This window comes from Motacilla alba, chromosome 6 (genome assembly GCF_015832195.1).
Source record: "Motacilla alba alba isolate MOTALB_02 chromosome 6, Motacilla_alba_V1.0_pri, whole genome shotgun sequence".
NCBI classification, from domain to species: Eukaryota; Metazoa; Chordata; class Aves; order Passeriformes; family Motacillidae; genus Motacilla; species Motacilla alba.
The window spans coordinates 35,961,333-35,988,906 of NC_052021.1; the positions used below are offsets into that span (position 1 = coordinate 35,961,333).

Sequence of the window (27,574 nt, forward strand, 5' to 3'; positions counted from 1 at the left end):
TGGGAGGCACAGGGAGTGCTACAGACCACTCACTATTCCTGAACGTTCAGGTTTTTAACCCAATGCAGCTTTTACTCTGACAGAGTGAAAGACTGAATTAAGCCATTCCAACCTCGCATTATTAAAAGTGATATTTAGAGTCTTCCACATTAGCTTTTTTAAACCAGTTAAGAAATGACCCATCACTGCACTCTTGGCTTATGCACTTGCTGAGAAATTATTTTCATTTATCTGCATAATGGCCAGGGCAAAGAAGCAATTTGCTATGAGATTCATCCTTTCAGCCTTGCCAAAACCTGAGTCATCTTTTCACCGAGGAGCAGTGGGGCAGCTCTGGCAGCCCCCACACAGCCCCACAGCTGGGCTGTGGTTGGGTGCTGTGTAAGGCTGGGTTTAACCCACCTCTGGCACTGAGCTGCTGAGTCCTAGCAGGATCCGTGTCCCCTGCACTCCCCTGCCTCCCAAGCACCATTTTCTGTTACCAGGTTTGTACTGGAACTGTCTGTGGCAGATCTTAGTAAAGTGTCAAAAATCCAGTGACTCACCTGCAGCACTGAAATGTCACTCCCCTTTTTTATTCTTTAAGCTGGTGTTAGGACAGACAGACAGACAGCTGTCAGACCAACGGGCTTCACAAGGGACACAGGAAAACAAGGAGACCTGGCACACCAATTTTCAGTGCTCTCTGCAGGAGGGTCCCTGCCCAGCCCTGGCACAAAGGGCAGCAAACCAGCTTTGGAACCTCCAAAGCCTGCTGGCACTGGCATTTCCCCTCAGCTCCCAGCAGCAGAGCCCAGGGCAGGAACAGCCCATTGTTTGCTCTCCACAGGGCACAGCAATGTCAGGAATGTCACACACCCAGGTGCAAGGACAGCAGGACCCCTGCCTGGCCACAGCAGCCTGCAGGGGAGGACAGGGAAGGTTTCTGGCAGGGACACAGGCACTCGGTGCCCAGAGCAGAGCGCTGCCGGGGGGCACAAGCTGCCAGTGCCAACCTGTGCCCATCCATGGGGCAGAGGGCACGCCAGCAGCTCCCAGCGTCTGTGACACAGCTGGCAGGGCTGATGTGCACCAGGGGCTTTACTGCAGAGACAGTGGGGAAAAGCTGGACAGCCCCTTGAACAGCTCCGCCCTGGGGACCACTCCAGCATCACAGGACGGACACTGGCCCTGAGCAAGCCCTCCCAAGCCACCTCATGACCCAAGCCCAGAGAAAATCAGGTATCACACAATTCCCTCACACCCAGCAGAGGCTGAACAGCTGGTCTGAAGAATGCTCCTGGCTGCTCACGGGACCCAAGTGCCACGGGCTGCCTGCTCAGGAATGTGGCCAGCACTCACCTACTGTCCTTGGCATCTCCTTCAACCTTGGAGCAGCCTTTCCACATGTGTGACGGGCAGCCCTTCACTGGAGATGGGAGCAGACAAGTGCTTTTCCTGGGAGTAGTGAGGAGTAGGGTCTGGGTTATTCTTGTATGCCTTTTAAAATTGTTTTTTAAGTGAACAGAAGGCTGCTTGTACCTCCCTGCAGCTCGCTGCTGTAATGCTACATCCAAACGCTTGGCAGCACTTTTGGGCAGGCATTTTGTACAGTGCACAACTGTGTGAGCAGAAAACACAAAAACCACCTCACAGCCATCAGGTCAGCCCAGGCCCAGCTCAAGATGCTAGAAAAAACCTCACAAAGAGCCCCTGAGGCCAGACAGGCAGGAGCTAAGAAAGGCAAGGCTGTTCCTCCTGGAGCAGGAGCACTCCCAGCACAGGAGCACCTCGGCCAGCTTGGGTAAACACCCACTGCACAAAGGCTTCACACAAGGCGCAGGAACACATCTCCTGCTAGATACTGCTGTCCTTCTTGCACTTATTTTTGGAAAACAGGAAGCTCATTGATTTGTTTGCAGAGGTGACCAAAATGGGCCTTGGGAAACAGCTGTCCTGGTTCAACACCTCCTGTTCTACACCACGGCCTTCCCGCTGCTCTGATGCACATTTCCCCCAGCGAGTGCTGGGCTGAGGCTCAGCAGAAGGGTTTTGGTGCCCAGCTCTCCTTGTGACGCTTTGCTGCTGAAACGGGAAGCTCTGACTTCTCTTGCTGACACTCAAAGAGCACAGTGTGAAGCAGCTCAGAGCAGGAAAACGCCAGCCTGTGTGATTTCCGACCCGCTCGCTCTAACTCAGCGAGAGTTCATCCCGTGTTTGCTGCAGCAGATCCAGCTGACAGCAACAGGAGCAGTGCAGAGATCCTGCAGCTCCAAGGCAACCTCCCGCAGCACGCAGCACTGCACTGAGCAGGGACACGCTGAACTGCTCTCTCCAGCACCAGAAGCAACAGACCACCTCAAATTAATGCCTCTGGACTGAGGGGATCCAAGGAAAGGGTAGAATAACACAAACTCAAAAAATGAACTGTTACAGTTCCAAAATCCTGTCCATACAGGACACTTCAGTGTCACACCTGTCACTTCAGTTTGTGAACCATTTGACTTTGGCAAAAAAAAGCTGTTTGGTTGCTGGTTCAGAATCGTGCATCACCTCTTGGTCGTGGGTAAGGAGAGGACCCTTCTTGTTCAAAGGGCCTTAAATCACATCACAGAGTGTGAACATACAACTTCATGCTCATACGCATGCCCATGCTCAGTTCAGAACACGGATTCCCTCCCTGGCCGGAGCCAGCAGCTCAGCACAAACCCTCTGCATGCAGCAAGGGCAGGCCCAGGCTGTGCTCTGCTGCTCCTCCAGGAGACCTGGGAAAGCACAGGGGTAGCACCCAGGGACACCCAAATCCCCAGTACTGCTTGTTCATGCACCTGGAACCACTGATTCTCCTGCTCTGCAGTAAACGACACGAGAAAGCTTGAACACGCAATGAGAGCCGCACAGTTGTGTGTTGCACATCCTCCAAGGTTTAATAGACACAAAGTGAGTCCATTGTACTTAAGACACTACAATGATTTCTTTCTATTGCATGTCCTGACCCAATTACATTTCTCAGGGTACAGTATTGAATAAAAGTTCGGTAGCTTTAAAATTAACAAGTGTGTGAAATCTGTAAGTAAAATAAGCAGCAGCAATAATCTGGGGAATTTTATCAAGAATAGCTAACTTTTAAGTAATAAATACATTCCGAGTTGTGGTTTTTGCTGTTCTCCTAGTTCATTGTCGTGCGACCGGTCAGATTCTCGTTCCAGGGTAAGATATCCTTAAGCCTTCCCTGCCTCACACCAGAAGAGCCTCCCAGCTCCGCGTCCCGGAGCCTGTCCCGTCCCGGCGGCACGCGGAGCGCCGTGCCCAGGAGCCTCATCCTCGCGCCGTGCGCACGGCGGCCGCCCGCTTCTCCCGGGAGCGCGTCCGGGCGTTACGGACTCGGTGACCCGCTAGGAGAACAGCTGTGCTCGTCTTCTGTTACCTTGAAGAAAGCCAGAGAGGGAGAGGTTACTGTGGCACAGCGGCAAGGCTCACGCTGCGGCTTCCCTCTAAATATAGCCAGGAATTCTCCTGCTCCCAGCTGGCCCAGCCGGCACAACCAGCAGGCTGCAGCTTGGGAAGAAAGCTGTCAGGCTAACAAACCCAAAGTAAGAGTGGGATTTTCCCCAAGACCAGCACGATATGAATTTCAGTGATGATAATAAATCTCTAGTCTGGCTTAAAGACTCCGGAGTCCCTGTTCGGGTGGGTTACTGTAGGTTAATCCGCCGCGAGTCCCCACGGAGCGCGCCACGTGAGGAACATCTGCCTCCACTTTCCGAACACAATCTACCAAATAGGATTATTCTCCCCTTGAGAGCAGCCATACACAAGCTTTTCTAAGTACCTGCCAGTGCTCAAGCTGCTGACCGTGGCTGCAGTGCCTGGCTGCAGTGCCTGTCTGCAGTGCCCCAGCTGCAGTGCCCCAGCTGCAATAAACCCAGCTGCAGTGCCCCAGCCGCAGTGCCCAGCTGCAGTAACCCATCTGCAGTGCCCCAGCTGCAATAAACCCAGCTGCAGTAACCCAGGTGCAGCGCCCCAGCTGCAGCGCCTGGCTGCAATAAACCCAGCTGCAGTGCCCCATCTGCAGTGCCCCAGCCCCAGTGCCCAGTGGGGCAGAGCAGCCAGCCCCATGCGCTGCTGCCCCGCGGGGCCCCGCAGGCTCCCCCTGCCCTGCCCCACAGAAGGGAGTGGCACTGGGGGGCCCGTGGGACAGCCAGCGTCCCTCCCCAGCCCCATGTGCCACGCTGCTGGCACCGGCCCTCGCAGCAGCCAGCAGTGCCCTGGCTCAGGGCTGACGACCCGGAAAGGAGCAGCTCCTGCAGAACAACGTGCCTACAAAAACCAGGGGTGTCCTCGCCTGTACCCCTGCACGCAGGAGGGACTGACACTGGCCCTGGAAGCCAGGCTGCAGCGTGGAAGCCCTGGAAGAGTTCAAGGGGAAAATCCACTGGCCTTCAAGTGAAGAAGCCAGAAGACACATGGAACAGCTGGGTGATACAGAACCAAGGGAGAGAACGGCACAGACACCTCCACTCACTCCGACCAGCTGCAGAAGCATCGCTGCACCTCGTTCCTGGGGCAATGCTGCAGCTCCTGCAATGCTGCAGCTCCAGCAGCACAAGAACATACCAGCCCTAGGTCTGTGCCACACCAACACCACCTCCAGCTGAGTGGGAAGTGCAGGAGACACCAGCTTGGATCTGCATTCCTGACATACAACATTAACACCACAGAAGAGCAGATCAGAAACCTTCAAACCACCCCCAGCTGAGGTTTGTGACTTACAGAGCACAGTGAACCAAGAACACCGAACACAGGAAGAGGATCACATCTCCAAAGCTGCTGACATGGCAGCAGCACTGCTTCTGCAGGCAGGGGACCCAAAGTGACACTGATTCACTCAGACTCAGCATCCAGAATGATCCTCAGCATTGCCCACACAATGCAGAATGCAGAGAGCTGATTCAATACCCAGGAACATCTGTCCCTAAAGCCGTATTCCAGAGAAGGGCTGCAATCAGGTTTCACACACTCTTTCAGTATTTGGCAGAAACTGGGGGGTCTCACCCCAGGGCTCCATTACCTGCAGCCAACAGAGTATAAATTCACTCCTCATCTTGCAGGAGAATCTATTTGTCTTCTGATGAACAGAGAGACTTTCAAGAACACACAACAATCTCACTTGCAGGTTTATCACCTTACACCTAGGAAAACCTTCCTGAGGCCCAGGGACCTGGAACAATATCCCTCAAGTGGCTTTGAAGGCACTGACCCTTTAGAGACATTACAGAGTGAGAAGATCTTGTCGGAACAGGAAAAAATGCATTTCCTGGCTGAGGAGGTAGCAGCAAGCCCTCAGGTGGTTGGATTCTTTGGGATTCCTCACTGGGAGGAAGAAAGAATCACACCAGAAGAAAGAATCACACCAGAAGTACGATGCCAAACAGGGAAGGGTCCTGCCATTGCCGGGGCAGATGGGGCTCCTCCATGGGGACAGGGGCCAAACCTCAGCTGCTCCAGGAACCACCCGAGGGCAAGCATCAGGGATGCTGTGGGAGCAGAAAGCTGGAGAGGAAGCAACAGAGCAAGCAGCTTTAAAACAGCTGAATGCTCCTCGGCTTGGAACCTCGGCTGGAACCTTGGCATGCAGCTCGGCCCTGCGCCTGCCCGGGCACCTGTACCTGCAGGGCTCTGCAGCCTGGGTGGGCACCTGTACCTGCAGAGCTCTGCAGCCTGCCTGGGCACCTGTACTTGCAGGGCTCTGCAGCCTGCCCGGGCACCTGTACCTGCAGAGCTCTGCAGCCTGGGTGGGCACCTGTACCTGCAGAGCTCTGCAGCCTGCCTGGGCACCTGTACCTGCAGGGCTCTGCAGCCTGCCCGGGCACCTGTACCTGCAGGGCTCTGCAGCCTGGGTGGGCACCTGTACCTGCAGAGCTCTGCAGCCTGCCTGGGCACCTGTACTTGCAGGGCTCTGCAGCCTGCCCGGGCACCTGTACCTGCAGAGCTCTGCAGCCTGGGTGGGCACCTGTACCTGCAGAGCTCTGCAGCCTGGGTGGGCACCTGTACCTGCAGGGCTCTGCAGCCTGCCCGGGCACCTGTACCTGCAGGGCTCTGCAGCCTGGGTGGGCACCTGTACCTGCAGGGCTCTGCAGCCTGGGTGGGCACCTGTACCTGCAGAGCTCTGCAGCCTGCCTGGGCACCTGTACCTGCAGGGCTCTGCAGCCTGCCCGGGCACCTGTACCTGCAGAGCTCTGCAGCCTGCCCGGGCACCTGTACCTGCAGGGCTCTGCAGCCTGGGTGGGCACCTGTACCTGCAGAGCCCTGCAGCCTGCCCGGGCACCTGTACCTGCAGAGCTCTGCAGCCTGGGTGGGCACCTGTACCTGCAGGGCTCTGCAGCCTGGGTGGGCACCTGTACCTGCAGAGCTCTGCAGCCTGGGTGGGCACCTGTACCTGCAGGGCTCTGCAGCCTGGGTGGGCACCTGTACCTGCAGGGCTCTGCAGCCTGGCTCGAGGGGCATGGCCACCCCATGACAGAGCCCTGGTGCCTGTGCACACACAGGAGCTCTCATGTGTCCAAGAGGAGCCACACAGTGACAGCCTCACACTTCATCCCTGGAAAGCTTCAGAAATTTATGTTGAAAAACCCACTTCCAGCATGGAGCAGCAGCTGATGCTGCTGCCTTGGCCCACGTGTAACTAACACAACACCTGTGGGCTGACTCAGGACAGCCGGGGTGCTAAGCTGGGTGTCCAAAGGAGAGCCAAGGCAGCTCTCCTGAAGCCAAGTGCTTGTTCATAATTAAAAAAACCAAAGTTTTGGATCAAATAAAGCCATTCATAAATCCAGACTGAGCAGCAGCAGAGTACAGAAGGCAATTTATCTTTGGAGGCTGCAGCACCCCAAGTGTGCCCAAGCAGCTTCTTCTGAGGATTATTTTCTAATCATAAAGCAATTAACAGCAGGCTGTAATTGAGCATCACCAAATCAGTGTTTCTCCAGCCATCTCTCTTTGGGGGAAATGCAGAGAGGCTGCTGCTAGCAGCCAGCTGGTAAAGTCCTTCCTCTCGCAGGAGGAAGGAAAGGGTGGCAGCTGGGATCCCCATCTCTGGCCCACTGGATGAGGTTTGGGAACTGTCTCCAGCTCTCAAGGCACCAGAATCCAGCTGACTTGAGCAGGCTGGCAGCTTTGCTCTTCAACACTGGCGCTCTCAGACTCCATCATCCAGGCATCCCTGTGACAAATCCTGCACTGAGGGTTTCTGCCTCTGGAAAGGACTGTTTTCCACATGAGTAAATGGCTCAGGTTATTGGCGTGCATCAAAACAGAGCAAGTCATCACTCACAAGGGAAGTCAAACTGGTAATTTGCTACAATTCATTTCTTCAGCTGCAGAGAGCACACAGGAAATGTACTTCATAAAGAAACCCAGGCTGGCTGATCCTGCACTAGCACGGACTATTGCAGATGAAACAGGAACTGCTCTGTCAGTGAAGGCACTCACTCCTTTAGAAATTCACAGCTTAATGGGAAGAGCCTCATCACCACCTGGCCAGCTCCTCCCTGCCAGAGCCGGGGCAGTGACAGGCCAGGAGGCCGCGGGGCAGCAGCAGGCTCCCGAGGAACAGCTCTGGCACCAGGGAGCCTCCCAGCCGGCTGAGGCCACCGTCACCTGCACGCATCCCCAGGGAGGGGAACCCTTCTGCTGCCCACGGGCACCTTGGGCTGGGCAGGAGCCACAGCCCCCACACACCAGAGGGACACTGTCACCCGCGCACATGGCAGGCTCCTGCTGCTCCTGCTCAGTCACAGAAAGCCCCGGGGAAGCAAGAGAGCACTTGCAGCGGACTGAAGAGCTGCAGCCCTGGGGCACAGGGCTGTGGGTACGAAGAGCACGAGCCCTCCAGGAGCTGAGGTACTGTGCCCTTGCTGCCGGACACCAGAAGCCTGTTTCAGCTGGATCTCGGGATGTGCAGAGTTCATTATCTGGCTCATGCAGAGCCCACGTGTTCTGCACAGGTAGAGATGGCACACAGAACAGCTGCAGCAAGCAGATTTCAATAAAATAAACCAGGCCCCGTGTGGTGGCAGAACCCCCTCCAGCAGCCAAGAACCTCGCAGCCGCTTGCTCCCTCCCTCAGCAGCGGGGTCGGGGAGAGAACTGCAAGCACAAACGCTGGAGAACTCATGAGCTGAGACAGACAACTTAATAGGGAAGGCAAAAACTACACACACAAACAAAGCAAAACAAGGAATTAAATCCCTGCTTCCATGGGCAGGCAGGTGTTCAGCCACCTCCAGGAGAACAGGGCCCCATCACATTTAACCGTGATTTGGGAAAACAAATGTCATCATTCCCAATGTCCCCCCTTCCTCCTTCTTCCCCCTACTTTATACACTAAGTATGATATCATATGGACTGGAACAGCCCCTGGGCCAGCTGGGGTCACCTGTCCTGGCTGTGTCCCCTCCCAACCTCCCACACACCCTCAGCCCCCTCCCCGGCGTGGTGTACGAGGGGCAGGAACAGCCTTGGCTCTATGCAAGTCCTGTTCAGCAATAATAAAAACATCTCTATTTTATCAACCCTGTGTTCAGCACAAATCCAAAACGCAGCCCCAAAACAATTACTGTGAAAAAAGCTAACTGTACCCCGGTCAAAACCAGCACATCCCAGCTCGTGCTCACCCAGCCCACAGGTGAGCAGCTCCAAGAGCCTTCACAGGCAGGAGCAGAACTTGTCACTCAGCCCACACGCTCCTGCTCACCTCGATGCCAGCACCACTGACGGCAACTTACGGAAAAAACAGAACACATCAAGGCTGAGAAACAACAGCCTGTATGTTTTTCAACATTAGAGCCATCACATCAATTTTTGGGCTCAAAGTCCTACTTTTCACACCTGAACATGAAAATGGAAAATATTCAATTGTTCAACACCAGGCTGGATGTGGCTTGCAGCAACCTGGGACAGTGGAAGGTGTCCTTGGCTATGGCAGGGGGTGGAACAAAATGATCTTTAAGGTATCCCCAGCCCAAACCCGTCTGTGACTGTACAATTTGTGTCACCCATCGTGTCAGGCAGCCCCGTGAGCCAAGCAGCAGCCTGCCTGTGCCGTTAGCAGTGCACGGCTGCTGTGTGCAGATCCTCTTTGTTGCCACTGCAGAGCACACACACCCCTCCCTACACAGAGCTACTGCCAAGGTTCCCCAAATCCCCTATTCCTTTTTGGCCCAAAGCAGCCCTTCTGTAAGTGCACCTTGGAGGTGCTCAGTACTGTACCAATACCTGCTTAAGCACCACAGGGGCAGGACGAGCTCCGAGCCCTGCCGGGGAGGCCAGAGAACTCCCTTGGGTGCCCCTTGGCTCCCGCCCTGCTGCTCTCTGAGCTTGCTGAGAAAAGGGGAATTGTAGCTGCAGCTTGAACACCTCCTCTTGAGTTCAAAACCCAAACAAGTAAATAAACATAATTCAGGAAAACATTCAGAAATTCTGTTTTTACCTAATTTGTAAGTTTTCAGATTAATCAGTTTGCAGGTTCTTTGTCCACACATCTCTCCCATTTCCTGCCCCGAGACCCTGGCACAGCCCTTGGTCCTGTGTGGAGCCTACAGGGTGCACTGTGGGCTGGTGACGCTGCGGGGGGACACCCACCTGCCTGCCCACTGCGGGCACGCTGGGCCTGAAGCTCCGGCTGGAGCTTGGAGACCCTCAGCCTGGGAGCAGCTCCCTGTGCTCCCAGGGGAGCTGCTGAGCCCCCGGGGATCCCATCTCCTGCAGCAGCTGCAGTTCCACGCTGAAAGCCGATCGCGTGCCGGGGCAGCGGCGCGGCTGCAGTTAGAAATAGCACAATGCCCTGTGGCATTTCCAAAGAATACTCCGGGAGCACAGTGGATGGAGAGGGGCCACGGCTGGCAGGACAGGGCAGCACGGAGCTGGCTGTCTCCAAGGGCAGCCCCTGGGCACAAGGGGCAAGGGCTTTGGGAAGGGGCAGATCAGCAGGCAGCTCCAGCCATCGGCGCTGGGCACACAAAATTGCAGCACAGTCTATTCTGGACTTGCTCTCCCACCTGCATTAGCATGCAGACGCTGACTTCCAAGCAAGAAGACTGTGAAACAGTAATTAAGGTGGATGCCTGGCTTTAGTGGACTGAAGCATCTGGAAAGCAGGGCAAGAAAAATCTCAAGCATTCATCTTCTGTGCAGAAATATTCCATGCGACGAGGCAGGTGTGTTAGAAAACACAGCTATGCAGTGATTTAGGCTGTTTCACAAGCTGCTGGCAGCAGCACTGGCTGGATGGACACACAGAGCCCTGAACACCTTTGAGGGTGAAGTCACAACGTGATAGTCCAGGTTTTCCATTTGTGGTTTCTACAGACAGTGAGCATGCAGCTCTGAGCTTGCTGCACACAGGAGCAGTGTGATGGGTGGCTTGGTGTACTGACACTGAGGGGCTATTAAGCTCATAGCAGTTAAAATGAAAGCCTTCAGCATCTGCAAGTTTAATGGTTCCACAGTCACAGCTTGGGGACAGGGGAGAAACAGGAAGAATAAAGGATTTTCCAGACTGAAAAAGCAAAGGAATATCCATCTTGTAAACTTGTTTCGTGCAGAGATGTGGATGAAAACCCACCAGCAGTTTTCACTAGAGGTTTACTGCATGTCTGTGTGCAGAGAGGGAGCACCTGCCACGAGGAGCTGCTCAGGAGGATCAGAGCAGCAGACCCAGCCCTGTCAAGGGCCTGTCCCTGCAGGGGACACACAGCAGGGCTACAGCAGCACATACTCCTTGTACAGCCCCTGATCCCCCCACACCATGCACTCCTGGTGCAGGGAAGGGGGGCCTTTGGAAGCACAGGTCTCCCTCCCTCCCGTGCCCCAGCCCAGGCCCAGCTGGAGCAGCAGCCACAGCCACGGCTCATTCCCAGTAAAACGTGTGAGACACCAGCCCAAGGGTCCTGGCTCCCCCTTCCTGCCCTCAGGGGGGCTTTCCCTAAGGGAGAGGCAAGCATCTGTCACCCCAAGCCAGGGGTAGCTGCCCTCCTTGTGGCGTGAGCTGGCTGCTCGGAGTCACACACCAGGGAAGCTACAGAGCAGCCCCAGAAGATGCTGAGCAGACATTCCTCTCCTGGCACTATTCTAAACCAAGTCTCACAAGCTTGAGTTCTACAGGCTGCTACTCTGCCTGTTGTTCTTCCAGAAACTTGTTTTACTTAATTAAAACCCTGTCATTACCTGACTAGTATTTTCCTTGCAAAGAAACCCCAAGGACAAAGCAGTAACAAGAAGTGATCCTACCAGCTTTTCCAACTCAAACCAAGTTAAAAGGAAACAAAATCCAATTTTTCCAGTTTTGTGCATCCACAAATGACCTGCAGTGCTTGTACATTTTCCCAGTAACTAGCCTCTACAGAACACATCACATGGCAGAAGACAGAAAGTTTCACAATACAAAGTGTCACCAGTGACAAACTTCTGCTGTGGCCAGGATTAACGTGAGTGGTGTCAGTGTGGAAGCCACTTGATGGACTCCTGACAACAAAAACCGTTTGTGCTGCTGCTGGTGAAGCCCCAGCATCCCTGCAAGTGTCCCAGGCCAGGCTGGGTGGGGCTTGGAGCCACCTGGGACAGTGGAAGGTGTCCCTGCCCATGGCAGGGGATGGAATGGGATGGACTTCAGGGTCCCTTCCAGCCCAAGCCCCTTCACACCACCTTTCAGAAAAGGACAGTGAACGAGCAGCTGAAAGAAACATTTCAGTTTTACCTTGTGGAAAATCAAAGAAAAGCAACAAAATTCAATATTCCTGCAAGGAGAGAATTAGGTAGACAATTCTCTGAAATAATGAGCAGTTTTATAAGTGATGTACCAAAACTCCAGACATGCTGGTCTAACTGGGAAACTAGGTAAATGTGACATGTGGAACACAGGCAGTTGTGCAGTTCTGCTTTTCTGGTTTTGCAGTTCTTTATCCAGCAGTCACGTTGCCTTCAGCCTGGCAGACTGTGCTGGCAGCTCAGCTCAGACATGTAAGGCAGGAAATCCCCTGTGGAAAGCCAGCTGAAGGAGGCCAACTAAACAGTGGTATCTGCTAAATGTATATGCCCATGCACACATGAAGAGGCTTGGCTGAAGAGCACAGGGGGAAGGAAAGTTTGGGTCTAATCCAGGCCATCCCACCGTTTCCTTTCCCACATGTTCTCCAGATGCTCTTCTCTCCCCGTTTACAGAGCTGCTGTGTACCTGCAGCTCAGCCCCCATCGTGTCTCCGGAGCAAGGGCTCTCCTCCTCCGGGAGGCCCTGCCCTGCAGCCCGTGCCCCACTCCTGGCAGGTCCTGCTGGGGCCAGCAGCCAGCCTTCTCTGCGGGCTGACACGCGGGGGGCAAGCATCCTCCCATTCTGGCTCCTCCTGGCCACAGCTTTCCCGCTCCCCGTGGACTGACAGGCACGGCCAATCTGTGTGACCTGAGCACGAGGTGCTTCCTCAAGCTGTCCCTTCTCCTGCAGCCGGGCCATGCCAGCCCGCCCAGGACCACAAGGGCAAGGACAGGTGTCAGGAAGGATGGTGACATTCCTCACCTTTGTCCCAGACTGCTCACACACACAGTGAAGATGGCTCAGAGGATGCAGTTTGCTGCTCCTTTAACCAGAGCACTGTCCAGACAGGAGCCATGGATTGGCCAGGACTCTTCCACTGGCAAGGACAGTACATTCTGGGCAGCAGGTTTATTTATACTCCTGATCTAGCTAATAGGAATTTGGGTGCAATCCAAACACTCCTGATATAATAAAGTCCTTAGCCAGAGTTAAGCAGCAGGTCTACGGGTAAGATCAAGAAGGAAGCTGAAATGTTGCTGCTGCAGTTGTCCAGACACCCCGAGTACACAGCATGGGTATGCCATGCTCTGGTTATTTACTCCAGCCAGGCCTGCTGAGATGGAGTCATAACCCAAGCAAAGCAAGTTCTTCATCACACTCAAGCAGGGGTGTACAGTCTCATGACAGAGGGTATGAAAAAAATCCCATTTTCCCATCAGGATTACGTGAGCACTGACCGTCCCAGTCCCACTGCATTATGACAGCTCAGATAACAAAGAGAGTCCAGAGGAGCAGCACTGGCTTGCTCACACAGAGTCCTCCAAGCATGAAACAGAGCAGCGCATTCAGGGGACAGCACAACGATCCACACTGCATGAAGCATGGTCTCTGACACAAGGCTCTTCCCAGGGATACCTCTGGATTTCGACAAAAGTTAATCCTCCCCTTGTCTAACACCATCACAGATGAGGCCTTGTCTGGACAGTGATGACTGAAAAGTTGTGGAACGATTCCAGGTTTCATCCAAGACACTGGATTTTCCCATGGACTTTTATTCCCAGTCATGCCACATCCTGTATTTTCAGGTACCAAATTTTCATCCCAGGCAGACTGTTTGATGAGGAAGGGAAACCCACCCATTACAAACAATCAGCTCTCACGATTCCATTCCCACCTAATGTCCTCACACAGATGTGAAGCCCAAAGGAATTTCTTTTGATCCAGGCCATTCCCCAGAGAAACAGGGAAGATTTAGGTACAAACCAAACCCCAAGTACTGTGAGAGATATTGAAATACTGTTCCACATGACAGTTTTTGGTACAATCATTCTGAGGAGCTGTAAAGGGCCTTCATAAGAAATCCAAACCAGAGGGATCAGAAGGAGGGGAGCAAAGGGGTCCCAAACTGTTACAGGTAACTGCTGGGCACCAGCACACACATATGAAAAACGTCATCTTAATTCCAGTGAAAGTTTTAGTTCTCAGTTTCCAGGGAAAGTTTTGGTTATTTAGTTTCCAAGGAAACTGAAAGCCGAGGAGCTGTTAGTCTTCCAGGCACATGGCTACAGATTTACCAGTTCTGTGAACAGGCTGCTTCCTCACAGTGGCCTGCATTTCCCTCTGAGAACAGGGGCTCCGATTCCCATAGTCCCCAAAAGAGTTTGGAATTAAGCTTCTCACCACCCCTGAAATTACCCCCACCAACTAACAGCCAAGTGTAAATGTCACAATTGCCAATCTCAGATTTAACGGAAAAACAAATGCAAACGGTGGAATACAGATTAAAAAAGCACCAGGAGGCTTTTCATGGCAAGCCTTGGTGCAGCAATCACTCACCTGATACTGGAGGCAAAGTTATGTCTCAAACTGTGTTAAGAGATCTCGTATTTCTGGAGTCAGGTGCTTGACTGCCTTGGCAGCCTCCGTGATGGCTTTCCGGTACATGCCCTTCTTCTTGCGATTAAACCTCAGTTTGAAAAATTCCGAGAAAGGAGAGAGTTTTGAGACCGATAAGAACGAGGTCGTCGGAGAACCAAACCATGACACTTTAGCTTCTCGCCACGAAGGCTCCCCATTTTCCTTCTGGCTGAGGTTTATGTCAAGAACACGTGCTGGCCACCACGGAAACCCGTGAATTTTACCCCAGACAATATCCCCCACTGAAACAGTCCTTCCGTCTTCTGTAACACATTTAGACACACTCTGGGTGTGCAGTCTGACTGTCAGTGGCGGCACAATTTTACGCTCATCTTTTGAAGATGAAGAGACGGAGGCATCATCACCAGGCAAAAAGTCACACAGTTCTGGTGATGTCACTTCTGAACTAGAAGACTTGGATTCATCTAGACTGTCATTGCTACACACCGATAAACTAGAAGAATCTGCTTTTCTTTTACGGTAATTCATGAGGAAAGCCAAGTTATCATGTCCATCTTTACCCTGGGGAAACCTTTTGAAGTCATCATCTTCGCCCGAACTGCCTGAAGATATCTCAGCTAAACTTCTGTCAGCGGACTCATCGTTGTAAAATGCCCCGGGATTGGACTCCCTGCTGTTCTGGAGGACATTGATTTCGTCAATCAGTTCTGCCTTATAGATGGAAACACTCTGACCATCGTTGATGCGATGGGGCTTCAGCCGTATCTTTGGGGGTGGGACATCCACGCTGGAATGCACTGGCCGTGTGAGCTTCAGTTTTGGAATGGAAGCAAGCTGGCTGCCTGCTGACTTGTCCATTAAACATGTGGTTTGCCGACACCGTTCAGAGTCCCTGCTCTCCTCTTGGTCCCCGGCTCCGTTCTGCAAGGCTGGCTCCGGACAGAACGGTTTGACTGAGCCATGAACCCGGGAAGGGATTTTTACCACTTCGCCTTTCCCTTGTGGAGTACTGTAGGATATTTTTATAACTGGTGTTCGATGCACCAGTTCCCCGGAAAACTTGTCATCCTCCCTCTTCTCTCTTTTGTTTCTTTTCTCCGCGTAGTCAGAGTCGCCGTGCTTTTTCTGCTCCTTGTCCTGAATGCTCAGCTTCCTCCTGGTCTTGGCGTTCTGCCGCGGCGCGCTGGCGTCCTCGGGGTTCAGCGTGTTCTTGCACTTCTCGCAGAGCACCTGCCTGGGCCGCAGCCTGATGGTGCTCATGATGAGCCTGCCCGGGTCCCTGTTGCGCGACAAACGCCTCCGCGTCCTCTTGATAGTCCGTGGCGGCGGCTGCGGGACCCACTGGTGGTAGGAGTGCCGCAGCCACAGGGGCCGGGGGAACGGGGCTCCCTCGAAGTAGGGCGGGAAGGGCGGCAGGCTGCCCGGCGCCGGCAGCAGCGGCGGCGGCGGCTCCTCGGCGCTGGCCTCGGCGCGCTGGTGGCCGGCGGGCCGCGGCTCCGGCTCGCCCTGCGCGGCACCGCCGCCCTCAGCGGCTCCGTCAGCGCAGGCGCCCGCGGGGGGCTCCTCGTGCTTGGGGAAGGAGGACGGCAGACAGAACAATCCAGACCTAGATTGGGGCGAGAAGGACAGGGAGGGAAAGAAACAGAGTCAGGAGCTTTGAAAGGTGCTTTGCTGGGAACCCAAAAGATCCCGCCGTCCCACAGCTTCAGCGCTGAGAACTCAAGGCTTTCTCTTGACTCCTACAATCGAGCAGCCAATTCTGCCACTGAAATCCAGCAAGGTGTTCTACTCTTCTCCCAGCAAAAGACATAGGGATCAAAACCTCTACTTCTATGAACTCTATGCACCAAGTTTTGCTCTAAGAAGTTGTAAGTTTTATCCCACAAAGCAGTTTACTGCATCAGCAGGCTGGCAAGGCCAGAGGGATGTGATCTGGACTAGCCCAGGGAGCCATGAAACTGCCCTTCTTCTCACTGCAGATGCACGGCTGATTTTCCAGATTTTCATTCTAAACCTGAGCACCTTGACTTGGGTGGATAACTTGCACAGGTTCACCGAGACACAGCTCTGCTCCTCTTCCTCGCTCTCGCCATATGCAGCTGTATTTGGTAAGAGAAGGCACCCACGGCTCCTCCAGAAGAACAGGGTCAACAACGATACCCTGTCCTTCAATGCCCAGCCTCATTACAGGCCACCAAGGCCCGCACACAGCATCCGTCCTGGACACTGGCAAAAGCAAATCCTCTGAAATGCTGAAACTCACAACTGCAATTCATGTCTCCAAAATGTATGGATTTACGCCCTTGGCCCGGCATTACAAATATTACCCTAGCACAGCACTGGGACAGTTCTGCCCTGAAACACTGACTCTGGCTGGGCACAGCTCGCTGCCTTGGCTTTCCAGACACTCCTGCAGAGAACACAGTCAGTGAAGCACGCGGGCCTCCTTAATAATAACAAAACGTTGTATAGGAGAGCCACAAAGACAAAGGAATGGAGAACAGGTACAGACCAAAGTCCCATTCCCCTCCTTGCCAGCCATTGCTTCCTTTCCAACCACCAGAAGGACCCTCCTGAGGCAAGGGAGGAGTGTCTTGGTGGTGCCACACAGGGGGACACTCTGGTAGAGAGCACTGAGGAGGAGCTGAAGGCATCCACTCAGTGCCACACCTCTCACCACAAGCAGCACGGGGCCACTGCCGCGGGTTTCCCGATGGAGAGGAGCCTCCAAAGTCCTTCCCCATTACTGAAAAAGTGCAACAACCTGCTGTTAAATGACAGTTTAACTGGGAAAGTATTAACTGTTGAAATCACGTAGTTTGGAACAAAATATTTTTTGTTCCAAGAGGCTTTTTTTAAACAGAGACAACCAAGAATGTAGGTGTCTTTAAATGACAACCCAGAAAGCCAGTACAGCCAGACAGAGATGTCAGCAGCATTCACAATCCAGCGTGAGACCATTTCTGAATGAAACGATGGCTGTAAATTACGGTTACTTCATGCAGGGAGACTGCATGACTTGGTCACAACACAAAACTGCTCCTCATGCAGACACAAGCCCACTCCCCCTGTTCAGGTCACTGAATCCTCCAGAGCAGCACGGAGCTCCTCACCTGGCAGAAGGGGAGCACCCACAGGTTCACTCCAGGATGCTTTGTGCCTGTAGCATGAGGGTACCAGCACCTGTAACCCCACTGGGCTGGACACAGCCTCTGTGCCACGGAACGTGCCCACAGACCCCAGGCCACTGCCCTCCCAGCTGTCAGCCTGTGCCAGGCACCAGTGCAGCAGGGAGGCCTGCCAGAAAGATGGGGACAAACGTCTCAGTAGGGCTGTTGGGATAGGACAAGGGGGGATGGCTTCCCATGGCCAGAGGGCAGGGTTAGATGGGATACTGGGAAGGAATTGTTCCCTGGCAGGGTAGGCAGCCCTGGCACAGATTCCCAGAGCAGCTGGGGCTGCCCCTGGATCCCTGGCAGTGCCCAAGGCCAGGCTGGACACTGGGGCTGGAGCACCTGGGACAGTGGGAGGTGTCCCTGCCATGGCAGGGGGTGAAACAGGATGAGCTTTAAGGTCCCTTGCAATCCAAGCCACTCTGGGATTAAAGCAGCAGGAAATACTGCTGATGGGATTTCACCCTGCTTGTAATCCCCCTTTCTGGGGCAGCTGCAGCCAACTGGACTTGGTTACCTCAATCCAGTCTCTACTTGGTACAGGAGATGCCATCCTCCTTTATTTATACCCCTGCATAATTAAAACCCAACATTTAAACTAAGTTCAATTGCAGCAAAACTACCAAGCCTTGTTATCAGAAATACGACAGCAGCATTTAAATCTCTCCTTGAGCATGCACACCATGGAGCTCACCGTGAGCAGAGCCAGATCACTGGAAGCACATAACTGCCAGTCATGGGCAGGCCCTGCTGCTGCTGCTGCATCATCCAGGCTGGGGCAGGAGGGGACACGCACAGGAGGGACACGAGCGCTCTTCCTGCAAATATCTCCCCAGCAGCTGGAAGGTCAGGCATGACTGCTCCCTACAACCCCCACTGCTACAGGCACAGGGGGCAGAAAGAGCACGGGCAGGGCAAGGGAGAGGCAGGCAGGGCACGAGCAGGGGACAGGCAGGGCACGGGCAGGGGACAGGCACAGGCAGGGCATGGGCAGGGCATGGGGACAGGCTGGGCGGGGGCAGGGGCAGGGCATGGGCAGGGCAGGGGAGAGGCAGGCAGGGCACGGGACAGGCACAGGCAGGGCAAAGGCAGGGCATGGGCACGGGACAGGCAGGGGATGGGGACAGGCAGGGGACGGGGACAGGGCAGGGATGGGGACAGGCAGGCAGTTCTGCTGCCCATGGGCTGAGCCTCTGCACACCCGGGCAGGCAGTTCAGGGTTCAAACGTGCACCTGCCTTGGTGGCAAAACACCAGAGGCGTCCAGCCAGGACCTGGATGGCCAGGGGGGCCCTGGGTGCTCAGGGTGGCAGGCCTTCCTCCTGCTCAGCTCCCCACAGCACTCACTACAGCTTAGGAGAAGTAAACAAGGTATTACAGATTGTCTGTGTTAGAAGGGACCTTAAAAATCATCCAGGAGTTCCCATTCTCCGGCCCTGAGCTGGGATGTCACTCATCAGACAAGGTGCTCCAAGCCCTGTCCAAGCTGACCTTGAACACTTTCAGAGATGGAGCAGCCACAAGTAAAACAGATTCATCTACTGTGTGATGCTGAAACCACCTCAAAACCACAAAAGAAAGCAGAAGAATCACCATACAGGCCCTCCTTCCTTTTTGGGGTAATCTCCTCTTTCTGTGCAGATGTAACAAGCTGCTCTGGTGGCTCCTCTCCTGCCAGTCCCATCTCCCTGCCCAGGGGTACAGGCAGGGCATGGGTGACCCCTGCACAGGGACAAGCTGGGGACACAGCTCCATCAGCCAGGCAGCAGCAGCAGCAGGAGAAACAGCTCTGCCACACAGCCACTGCAGGCACTCCAAGCTCAGCACCAAGTGGAAAATTCCTGCTGCCTTTGGGACACATCCTGGCCTTCACCTTCCAGCCACCGCCAGGCCAGCTCCTGTGCTCTGCTGTAGGATGAGCGAGATCTCCCCTCCCCTCCACACCCCAGACCTGGGATGACTGCAGGGCTCGCTCCAGGTCCTGCCTCACACACAGAGTCCCCTCCTGAGAGCCAGGGGCAGAGGCTGCGGCTGTCCCCTTGTGCTGGCCACCACCCGTCCCTGCCCGCCGTGGCCAGCACACGCCAGCCAGCGCCCGGCACCACCACGGGCAGGGTGCAGCACCAGGGGACGGCCACTCACCCTCGGGGACAGCCCCAGTGCCCACAGGGCATCCAGTGCCTCCCACCCAGCACACGTCAGTGTCACCACGGGCCACAGAACGAGCCCTGACCCTCGGGGACAGCCCCAGTGCCCACAGGGCATCCACTGCCGGCCACCCAGCACACGTCAGTGTCACCACGGGCCACAGAACGAGCCCTGACCCTCGGGACAGCCCCAGTGCCCACAGGGCATCCAGTGCCTCCCACCCAGCACATGTCAGTGTCACCACGGGCCACAGAACGAGCCCTGACCCTCGGGGACAGCCCCAGTGCCCACAGGGCATCCAGTGCCGGCCACCCAGCACACGTCAGTGTCACCACCGACAGCGCTGCGGCAGCACCGGCTGCAGAGCTGCCTTCAAACACCCGGGGAAAAACACCCCTCTGGTTGTTTCTTGGACCGACCAGCAGCAGAGGGAGGAAGAAAAACGAAAAAAAATAATGGAGAAAGGTTAGGGTGAAAAAAAAACCAGGTGAAAGAAGTGTCACTGCAGAGGAAGACAAGTGAAATGTGAGAAGGCAGAAAGAGCTGGTTTAGGGGGCTCGAGGGACACCAACTGCTCGGGCTGGGACCAGACTCCAGGGTGGGTTTGTGCACTCTGCACAGCATGAGGTGCCTGAACGCGTTTGAAAATCCGGCTCAGATTTTCCGGGATAGCCACGTGAAACTAAATAAATGACAGAAATGAAGCTCAGAACTCCTGCTCCGCACATCTCAGGAGGCTCAGAGAGGTGAGGCTGCCGTGCTCCCACGAAGCACGGATCTGTCCCTCAGCCAGCACGCAGCAGCAAACCTGCCGCTCACAGGAACACGGCCCGGCACCGCGCACAGCCAGCCGCGCACAGCCGGCGCTACCTGCAGGGCAGGTGTGACCACGAGGGGCCCGCGCAGAGCCGCAGCCCGCGGGCCCCGCTCGGCGATGCCCCTTGGCCATGCCCCGCTCGGCTGTGCCCCGCTCGGCCCCGCAGAACGCGGGCAGCGCCAGCGCCGGGGCTGCAGCGGCCGCGGGACCCCCGGGAGCGCCGCCCGGCCCCGAGCCCTGCCGGGCCGCGGGGGTTCGGCAGGGGGAGCTCGGGGAGTTCGGCGCGGGGACCGGGCGAGGGCAGCGGCCGGAAGGGCCGGGGTCCGGCGCCGGGGCGCGCTCCGCGGGGCCACGTGCGGCCCGGCCGGTCCCGGGGCACCGCTCCGCCCCGCCGCGCGCCCCGGGCCGGTCCCGACCCCGCCGCTTCGCGCCGCCCGGCCGAACAAAGGGCGCCGCCGCCCCGGGCCCCGCTCCCCGCCGCCGTCCCGGTGCCCCCATCCCCGGCCGCACCTCTTGGAGCAGTCCAGCAGCACGCCGGTGAAGCGCCGCTCCCCGCAGCTCAGCGTCACCACCAGCGTGTCGTTCACCATCTGCTCCACCAGCACCGGCACCCACGCGCCCACCCGCGGCGGCGGCGCCCCCGCCGCGTCCCCCGGCGCCGCGCCGGGCTCGGCCATGCTCCCGCCGCTCCCCGCCGGCGGGGCGCTGCGCCGGGCCGCGCCGTGACCTCACCGAGCGCCCGCCGCCGCCGCGCCTGACGTCACCGCCCCGCCCCGCCCCGGGCACGTGCGCGGGACAGGGCGGGGCCAGGCCGAACGGGGCGGGGCGCGGCCGGGAGGGGCGGGGTCCGCTTGGGAAGGGCGGGGCCGGGCTGGGGGCGGGACCGGCACCTCGCGCCACCTGGCGGCCGAGCGGCGCTCCGGCACCCGCGCGGCAAAAGGGGCGGGGCCGCACAGGGGCGGGGCCGCCAGGTCAGCCCCGCCCCCGGGCAGGCGGGCCCGCCCGCGGTCCCTCAGAAATGGCTCCCTCAGAAAGGGGTCCCCTCAGAAATGGCTCCCTCAGAAAGGGCTCCCTCAGAAATGGCTCCCTCAGAAAGGGGTCCCCTCAGAAATGGCTCCCTCAGAAAGGGCTCCCTCAGAAATGGCTCCCTCAGAAAGGGGTCCCCTCAGAAATGGCTCCCTCAGAAAGGGCTCCCCTCAGAAATGGCTCCCTCAGAAATGGCTCCCCTCAGAAAGGGCTCCCTCAGAAAGGGCTCCCCTCAGAAATGGCTCCCCTCAGAAATGGCTCCCTCAGAAAGGGCTCCCCTTAGAAAGGGCTCCCCTCAGAAAGGGCTCCCCACAGAAAGGGCTCCCCTCAGAAATGGCTCAGGCACAGAGCAGCTGGGCTGGGGGGCATCTCTGCGACCACCCAGCCCAGCCCCTGCCCGGGCAGGGCCCCCTGCAGCAGGGACGCAGGAACGTGGCCAGCAGCGTTCGCAGTGGCTCTGCAGAGGGAGACCCCAGCCCCTCCCTGGGCAGCTGCTCCAGGCTCTGCCCCTCCAGGGAAAGAAGCTCTTCCCCGTGCTGGCTGGAACTTGCTGTGGTTCAGGTCCTGGCCAGTGCTGCTTGTCCTGGCTCTGGCACCGGCCTCTGGCAGCCCCTGGGGACATTTGTGCGGCTCGGTGGGGTCCCCTGTCAGCCCTCCCTTCTCCAGCCTGAGCAGGCCCAGCTCCTGCAGCCTCTCCTCATCTCAGAGATGCTCCAGTCCCAAAACGACCTCTGTGGCTCCGCTGGACCCTCTCCAGTAGCTCCTTGGCTTTCCTTTCCTGAGGAGCCCAGAGCTGGGCGCGGCACTCAGGATGTGCCTCCCTAGGGCTGAGTAAAGGGGCAGGATCACTCCCTGGCCTGCTGGCCATGCCCTTCCCCATGCAAATACTGAACCAAATGCATCCCAATGCAAATATTTACAAATAACATGTTTATTTTTACCAAAGCTTTCTGGAAAGAGCCTGTGGTTTCCCAAATTGCTGACAGACTGAAGCATGCCTGATCCAATGGAATCCATACAGTGTCTGCTGCGACTGAAGCTGAATTCTCAGCCTACTCAAAGGGCTGAGACCCAACTAGTGTCAAGCAGAGACTTGCCAGAAAGGCTGAGAAACGATTGCTCCCATGAGCAGCACTGTGCTTCCTTGCTTCTGTTAATCCAAGCAGGAAAATAGCAACAAAAATCTCAACTTAGTTGGTGTATGGTATCATTTTAATGGAACTTTGTTGGTGTTTGGTATCATTTTTATGGAACTCTGTTGGTGTTTGGTATCATTTTTTATGGAACTTTGTTGGTGTTTGGTATCATTTTTATGGAACTCTGTTGGTGTTTGGTATCATTTTTTATGGAACTTTGTTGGTGTTTGGTATCATTTTTATGGAACTCTGTTGGTGTTTGGTATAATTTTTATGGAACTCTGTTGGTGTTTCAGTTGCCACATCGAGAGGGGTCCGTGAGCCAAAGTCTCGGGGCTGCCTGGGGAAGATGCTGAGGGTAGGACACAGGCACAGAGGCAAGTTCAGATGTCCCCAGGGACAGAGAAATCAGAACTCGTTTTCAGAAGGAAAAGGATACTTTGAAGCCTCCTCCCAAGGCTGGCAGTGGTGCTCAGGAAGCTGAGCTGGTGTCCCTGCAGAGCTTCCTGTCACTCCCTCAGTCCAGTGACTCTGGGTGCACCTGGGGCAGCTGGGCCATCTTGGGATACACAGAATAAATCAGTGCGCAGCCCCCAGCACAGGGGACAGACACACCCACACCTCACAGACATCCAAAGGAGACGTTTCCAGGATGAATTCAACCGGCTTGGGTGGGATGTCCCTTTTCATTTCCCCTTCCTGCTTTCTTCATTCCCATGTGCTGCTTGACTTGCTGTTCCACTCTATTTTCTCTGAGGGATCTAAGTAAACATGGCAAAATTATTATTTCAGTTGCTTTGCTTAATAGACTAACTGTCAGTGAACGTCAGACCCGTGTGGCCACAGCCATGGGGTCTGGAACTAGCTCTCATTATGAGATAGATTAATGTTGTGTATTTCCCTTAAAGCTGATGGAATTTCCCCTCCATTTGCAGGCACTCATTCAGGAGTGGTGTCCTGGGAGGATCAGCTGCAACACACCTGCACAGTTAGTCAAGACAGCCCCAAATACAGACACGCTAATTTCTAGAAGTGCAGAGTGGAGCAAACCAATGCATGCTGTCTTCAGGAAAGCCAGCAGAACGCGCCCAGCTTTCCCCATGCCCATCCAGGTTCCAGGAGGGCGGGGGCTGTGTCCTCTCCACCCGGGAAGGCAGCAGGGCCCTGCCAGCCCCCGGGCGTCCTGCAGATGTTCTGAGCCCTGGCTGCCCGGAGCAGAGGGCAGCCGGTTATTCATGGAGCACAGCTCTGCTGGGAACCACCGGTGGGTGCTGACTCAGGAGCCCCGAGGGTCACGGGTGGCAGTGCCGAGGCAAAGCCCCACCTCCACACTCCTCACATTCCCAGACTTCTGCTCCTTGGCACTCTGCTGCCGGGCTAGGCCCTTCCCTCAGCAGTTTCCAAATTAAGCAACAAAAAAATTTGCCTTTGTTCTGCCTGGTTGAATGCCTCTAAACCTCAAAAAGATTTTGTGAAGCAAATGATTTCCTAGACAAATCACCTTACCCGTGCTTCAGGTTAATAAATGCCAAGGTTTTTCACCAAGAGGAATTATTGTTGTAGATTTGAATCATTTTACAGGCACTTCATTTCTGGCGGTGCCAAGCTCCCCTCTGCGCTGCTTGCGGGACACCTGCCAAGTCTATTTTAGCCGCAGTGCCTGTGCTGCTGCTGCCACTCCGCTCCAGAGCGAGAATCCCATGGAGCAAACCCATTTCCAGAACTCTCCCTCACGGCACTGTCCCCGAGGCTGGGGACACGGCAGCGTGGCTGGGGCTCACATCCCCCTGACACCCATGGGGAAAGCCAAGGGGTGTGATGGCACCACGGGCACTCACCTGCCCTGCCTTCAGCACAGAAACAGGATTCCACACCCAAGACAATCCCTTCATTTTCCTGAAATAGGGCTCTGAGTTGTATGAAGTAAGAGCAGCCGCCTTGTGTTTTTTTCTGCCATTCCAACAGCTATTTGAAAACTGAAATTTTTGGGGTTAAATAAAGGAGTATTCTCTGTCATGCCCGAGGAATATGAAAACTGCTTCTAACACACAACAAGAGAGCTAAGAAATACACTTAGCGTGAGAGCAAAAAAGAAACATAATCAAAGTATGAGAATTCGCTGCAAAGTTCACATTATTGCATTGTCAGGCACTAAAGAACCCTAAGCCAGGTGTGCGAGGGGACAGCGCCTGTCCGGCTGCGTGCCCAGGACAGCAGCAGCAGCCTCTCCCAGTGCTCCCAGTGCTCCCAGTGGGGCCGGCCGGCGATCCTGCCGAGGAACGCCAGAGGACAGCATTGCCCTGTGCTGGAAAAGCGCCGAGAGAGCTGAGAGCGCACCGGGAGCACACCGAAAAGCACCCCGAAAGCACACCGAAGCGCACCCAGAGCCCACCGAGAGCCCGGCTCTGCTCCGTGCCAGAGCCCACCGAGAGCCCGGCACTGCTCCGTGCCAGAGCCCACCGAGAGCCCACCGAGAGCCCGGCACTGCTCCGAGCTCAGAGCCCACCCAGAGCCCCCCGAGAGCCCGGCACTGCTCCGAGCTCAGAGCCCACCGAGAGCCCACCGAGAGCCCGGCACTGCTCCGAGCTCAGAGCCCACCGAGAGCCCACCGAGAGCCCGGCTCTGCTCCGAGCTCAGAGCCCACCCAGAGCCCCCCGAGAGCCCGGCTCTGCTCCGAGCTCAGAGCCCACCGAGAGCCCGGCACTGCTCCGAGCTCAGAGCCCACCGAGAGCCCGGCGCTGCTCCGTGCCCGGAGCCCACCCGGCTGATCCCGCAGGCCGCCGGGGAGGATTTGGGAGTGCAGGGAAGGGCACAGCTTCCTCCATCTCTCAGAAAGGAGTGACTAATAAGGCCACTGAGCCAGGGATGGAAGAGCAGCCCGACTACACAGAGACAAAACTTTTAGAAGTGAAAGTACAGAACAGGATTCACAAGAGGCAGAATTACAGGCATTACTCAATTCCCCAAAAATGCTAGTGAATATTGGGGGGATGGGGAACCCATTGCTGGTGTGGCAATTATTGACCAGAAACTAAAATTAAGAACAGCTTCAGTGGGTTTGTTCTCTCTTTCACACAACCAGGTATTTCCCTGTTTCAGAAAGGATTCACCAATACATTCTCTGCAATAGGGTTTGTATTATGTGCATATTGCAAAATGTGACACATAAAACATTCATAATGTTCCTTTTATGCCAATGTAAAGGAACATAACATCTTGTCTTGTATTAATATATATAGTAATTTGTCATATTGCATATATTAGAAATGAAAAAATAAGTTACCTGTAGGATTTTACAGTCCACGGTATTCAGTATTATAAAATCCTTTTGGTTTTCAGTAGAAGGAATCTGGATATTCAAGGGTACAATTACCAAAATAGGAATACAAAAAGTAACAACTGAGAAAATAAAAAAGGCTGATACTGCTTTTAATTCTGGAGCAAAAATATTGTCAATAATAGAAAATGGAAAACTTGGTTTGTATCCTGCAGGCACACAGTTTGTGGAGATTGGGAGAGGGGCTGCCCCAGCCCATCCACAGGGGGTGCAGCTCTGAGCAGCAGGTGAGCAGCAGGTGAGCAGCAGGTGAGCAGCACTGGCAGCAGTGAGCCCTGGAGTGCCCAGGTGTGCTGAGCAGCCACCCGGGGAGCAGAGGGCACACAGCGCAATGTGGGAGCACGAGGGCATGAAAGGCTGGGTGAAAAAACAAGGGCAGATGCTTGCAGCCTTCTGAGTGGTCTGGTGTTGCTGTGTATGGGTTGAAGCTTTCTGAAGCTGTGTGGTGACAGTGTATCGTGGCCATCTCTGTGACATGGCTGTGACAATATTCTATGCACTTACGTCAAAATACCATTCATTCATCAAATACAGGTTTGATAATGATGCACCTAAAACTGCTTTTATATTTTTCAGTGGAAAAGCAGAGTTTTCCAGCATGATCCTGGTTACACACCCCAGAGGCTTGCTCGCCTGCACAGAGGAGCTGCCTTGGTGCAGAGCTGTTCTTCCCTGTTCCAGTAAAATCCTGGGCTGCACCTACACATTCATCAGCAAGAAATTCTTCTGTTACATCTTTCATTGTTCTTTCAGCTCCTAAACTCTTGGCTTGTCCCCTTCCTTAGGCCACTGTCCTGCAGACCCACACGGGACTGTGACAGTTCACTCAAGGCCAGCTTGCCAGCACGAGGCATTTCTGTGGAGTGAGAGAGGCTGCTGCAGTGCTGTGCACCAGCCAAACTGCTCAGGCTTTAGGCAGAGCAGTGTGTGGTGTCAGTCAGCACCCCCAGTGGAAATGGGCTCACTGGTCTGTTTTCTTTTAATGTTTTATTCCCAAGGATTTTTCACAAAGCAACCTGGGTTCTGGAAGAAACCAGCAAACTATTGATGTACGTGAGCACAGCAGTGGCTTCCCTCCGACAGATAATGAATGGATCTCATCATTAATGGATTCACATAGTTAACGGATCTCATCATTTGGCAAGCCCTTCACCTGGAGTTTATCCATCCCACCATGTAGAAGCTAATCCAGCTTACAATCACTTTTGTTAAGTGCTCGATATTTCTGACTCATGCCAAGCTTGAGAGGCCCTGTCCCCAGCACCCTGCAGAAAGGAAGTTCTCAGAGCTGTGTCCACAGTCCTGCTGAGGGTCCCTGGCTGCCCTGGCCATGGGCACACGGGGCTGAGCATGACCCCACATTGCTGCCTGAGCCTGTGCTCTGTCAGGGTCACCCAACCCTGTGCAAAGCCCAGCACAGCCCCCAGCAAGGTTTAAATGTGTCCAATCCTGTCCAAACAGCAGGGAGTTCTGAAACAGAGCAGGGCATGCCAGCGGAAAATCCCAGCTCCGTGCTGGGATCTCTGCTTTGAGGAAAAAATAGAGTGGAAGCCAAGAGTGACGTAATTAATGTGCATATAAGGACTGAGTTAGAGCCACATATAACCCCAACTTCTCTCATTTGCCTGCAGCATTTACAGCCTGCCAGAGCTGACTGGGGTATAAATAAGTATTACATGAGCTGTGTATGGCTGAGTTGAAGACAGAGCTCTCTGCATGATGAACAGGAGTTAAAAATATGTTCCATGTATCAGAGGAAGCAAAAAGGCAAAGC

The 27,574-nt window shown here is 55.2% G+C and overlaps 1 protein-coding gene across 1 annotated transcript; it reads right to left on the minus strand.

Annotated features, from left to right (window-relative positions):
• Positions 1-2,880: 2,880 nt before the first annotated feature.
• PWWP2B (PWWP domain containing 2B) lies at positions 2,881-21,044 on the minus strand. The gene is made up of 3 exons (XM_038141008.1): positions 20,812-21,044; positions 14,123-15,770; positions 2,881-3,406 (listed from the first exon to the last, which is right to left on the minus strand). The coding sequence occupies exons 1-2, from the start codon at positions 20,976-20,978 to the stop codon at positions 14,141-14,143; spliced, it is 1,797 nt and encodes a 598-aa protein (XP_037996936.1). The 5' UTR covers positions 20,979-21,044; the 3' UTR covers positions 2,881-3,406; positions 14,123-14,140.
• Between the last annotated feature and the right edge of the window lie 6,530 nt (positions 21,045-27,574).

Bases quoted from the DNA above. Each gene is read 5' to 3' on its own strand.
- PWWP2B (XM_038141008.1), bottom strand. From the start codon at position 20,978: ATGGCCGAGCCCGGCGCGGCGCCGGGGGACGCGGCGGGGGCGCCGCCG. The intron at 15,771-20,811 runs GTGCGGCCGGGG...GCCCCAATCTAG, and splicing joins CTGCTGGACTGCTCCAAGAG to GTCTGGATTGTTCTGTCTGC.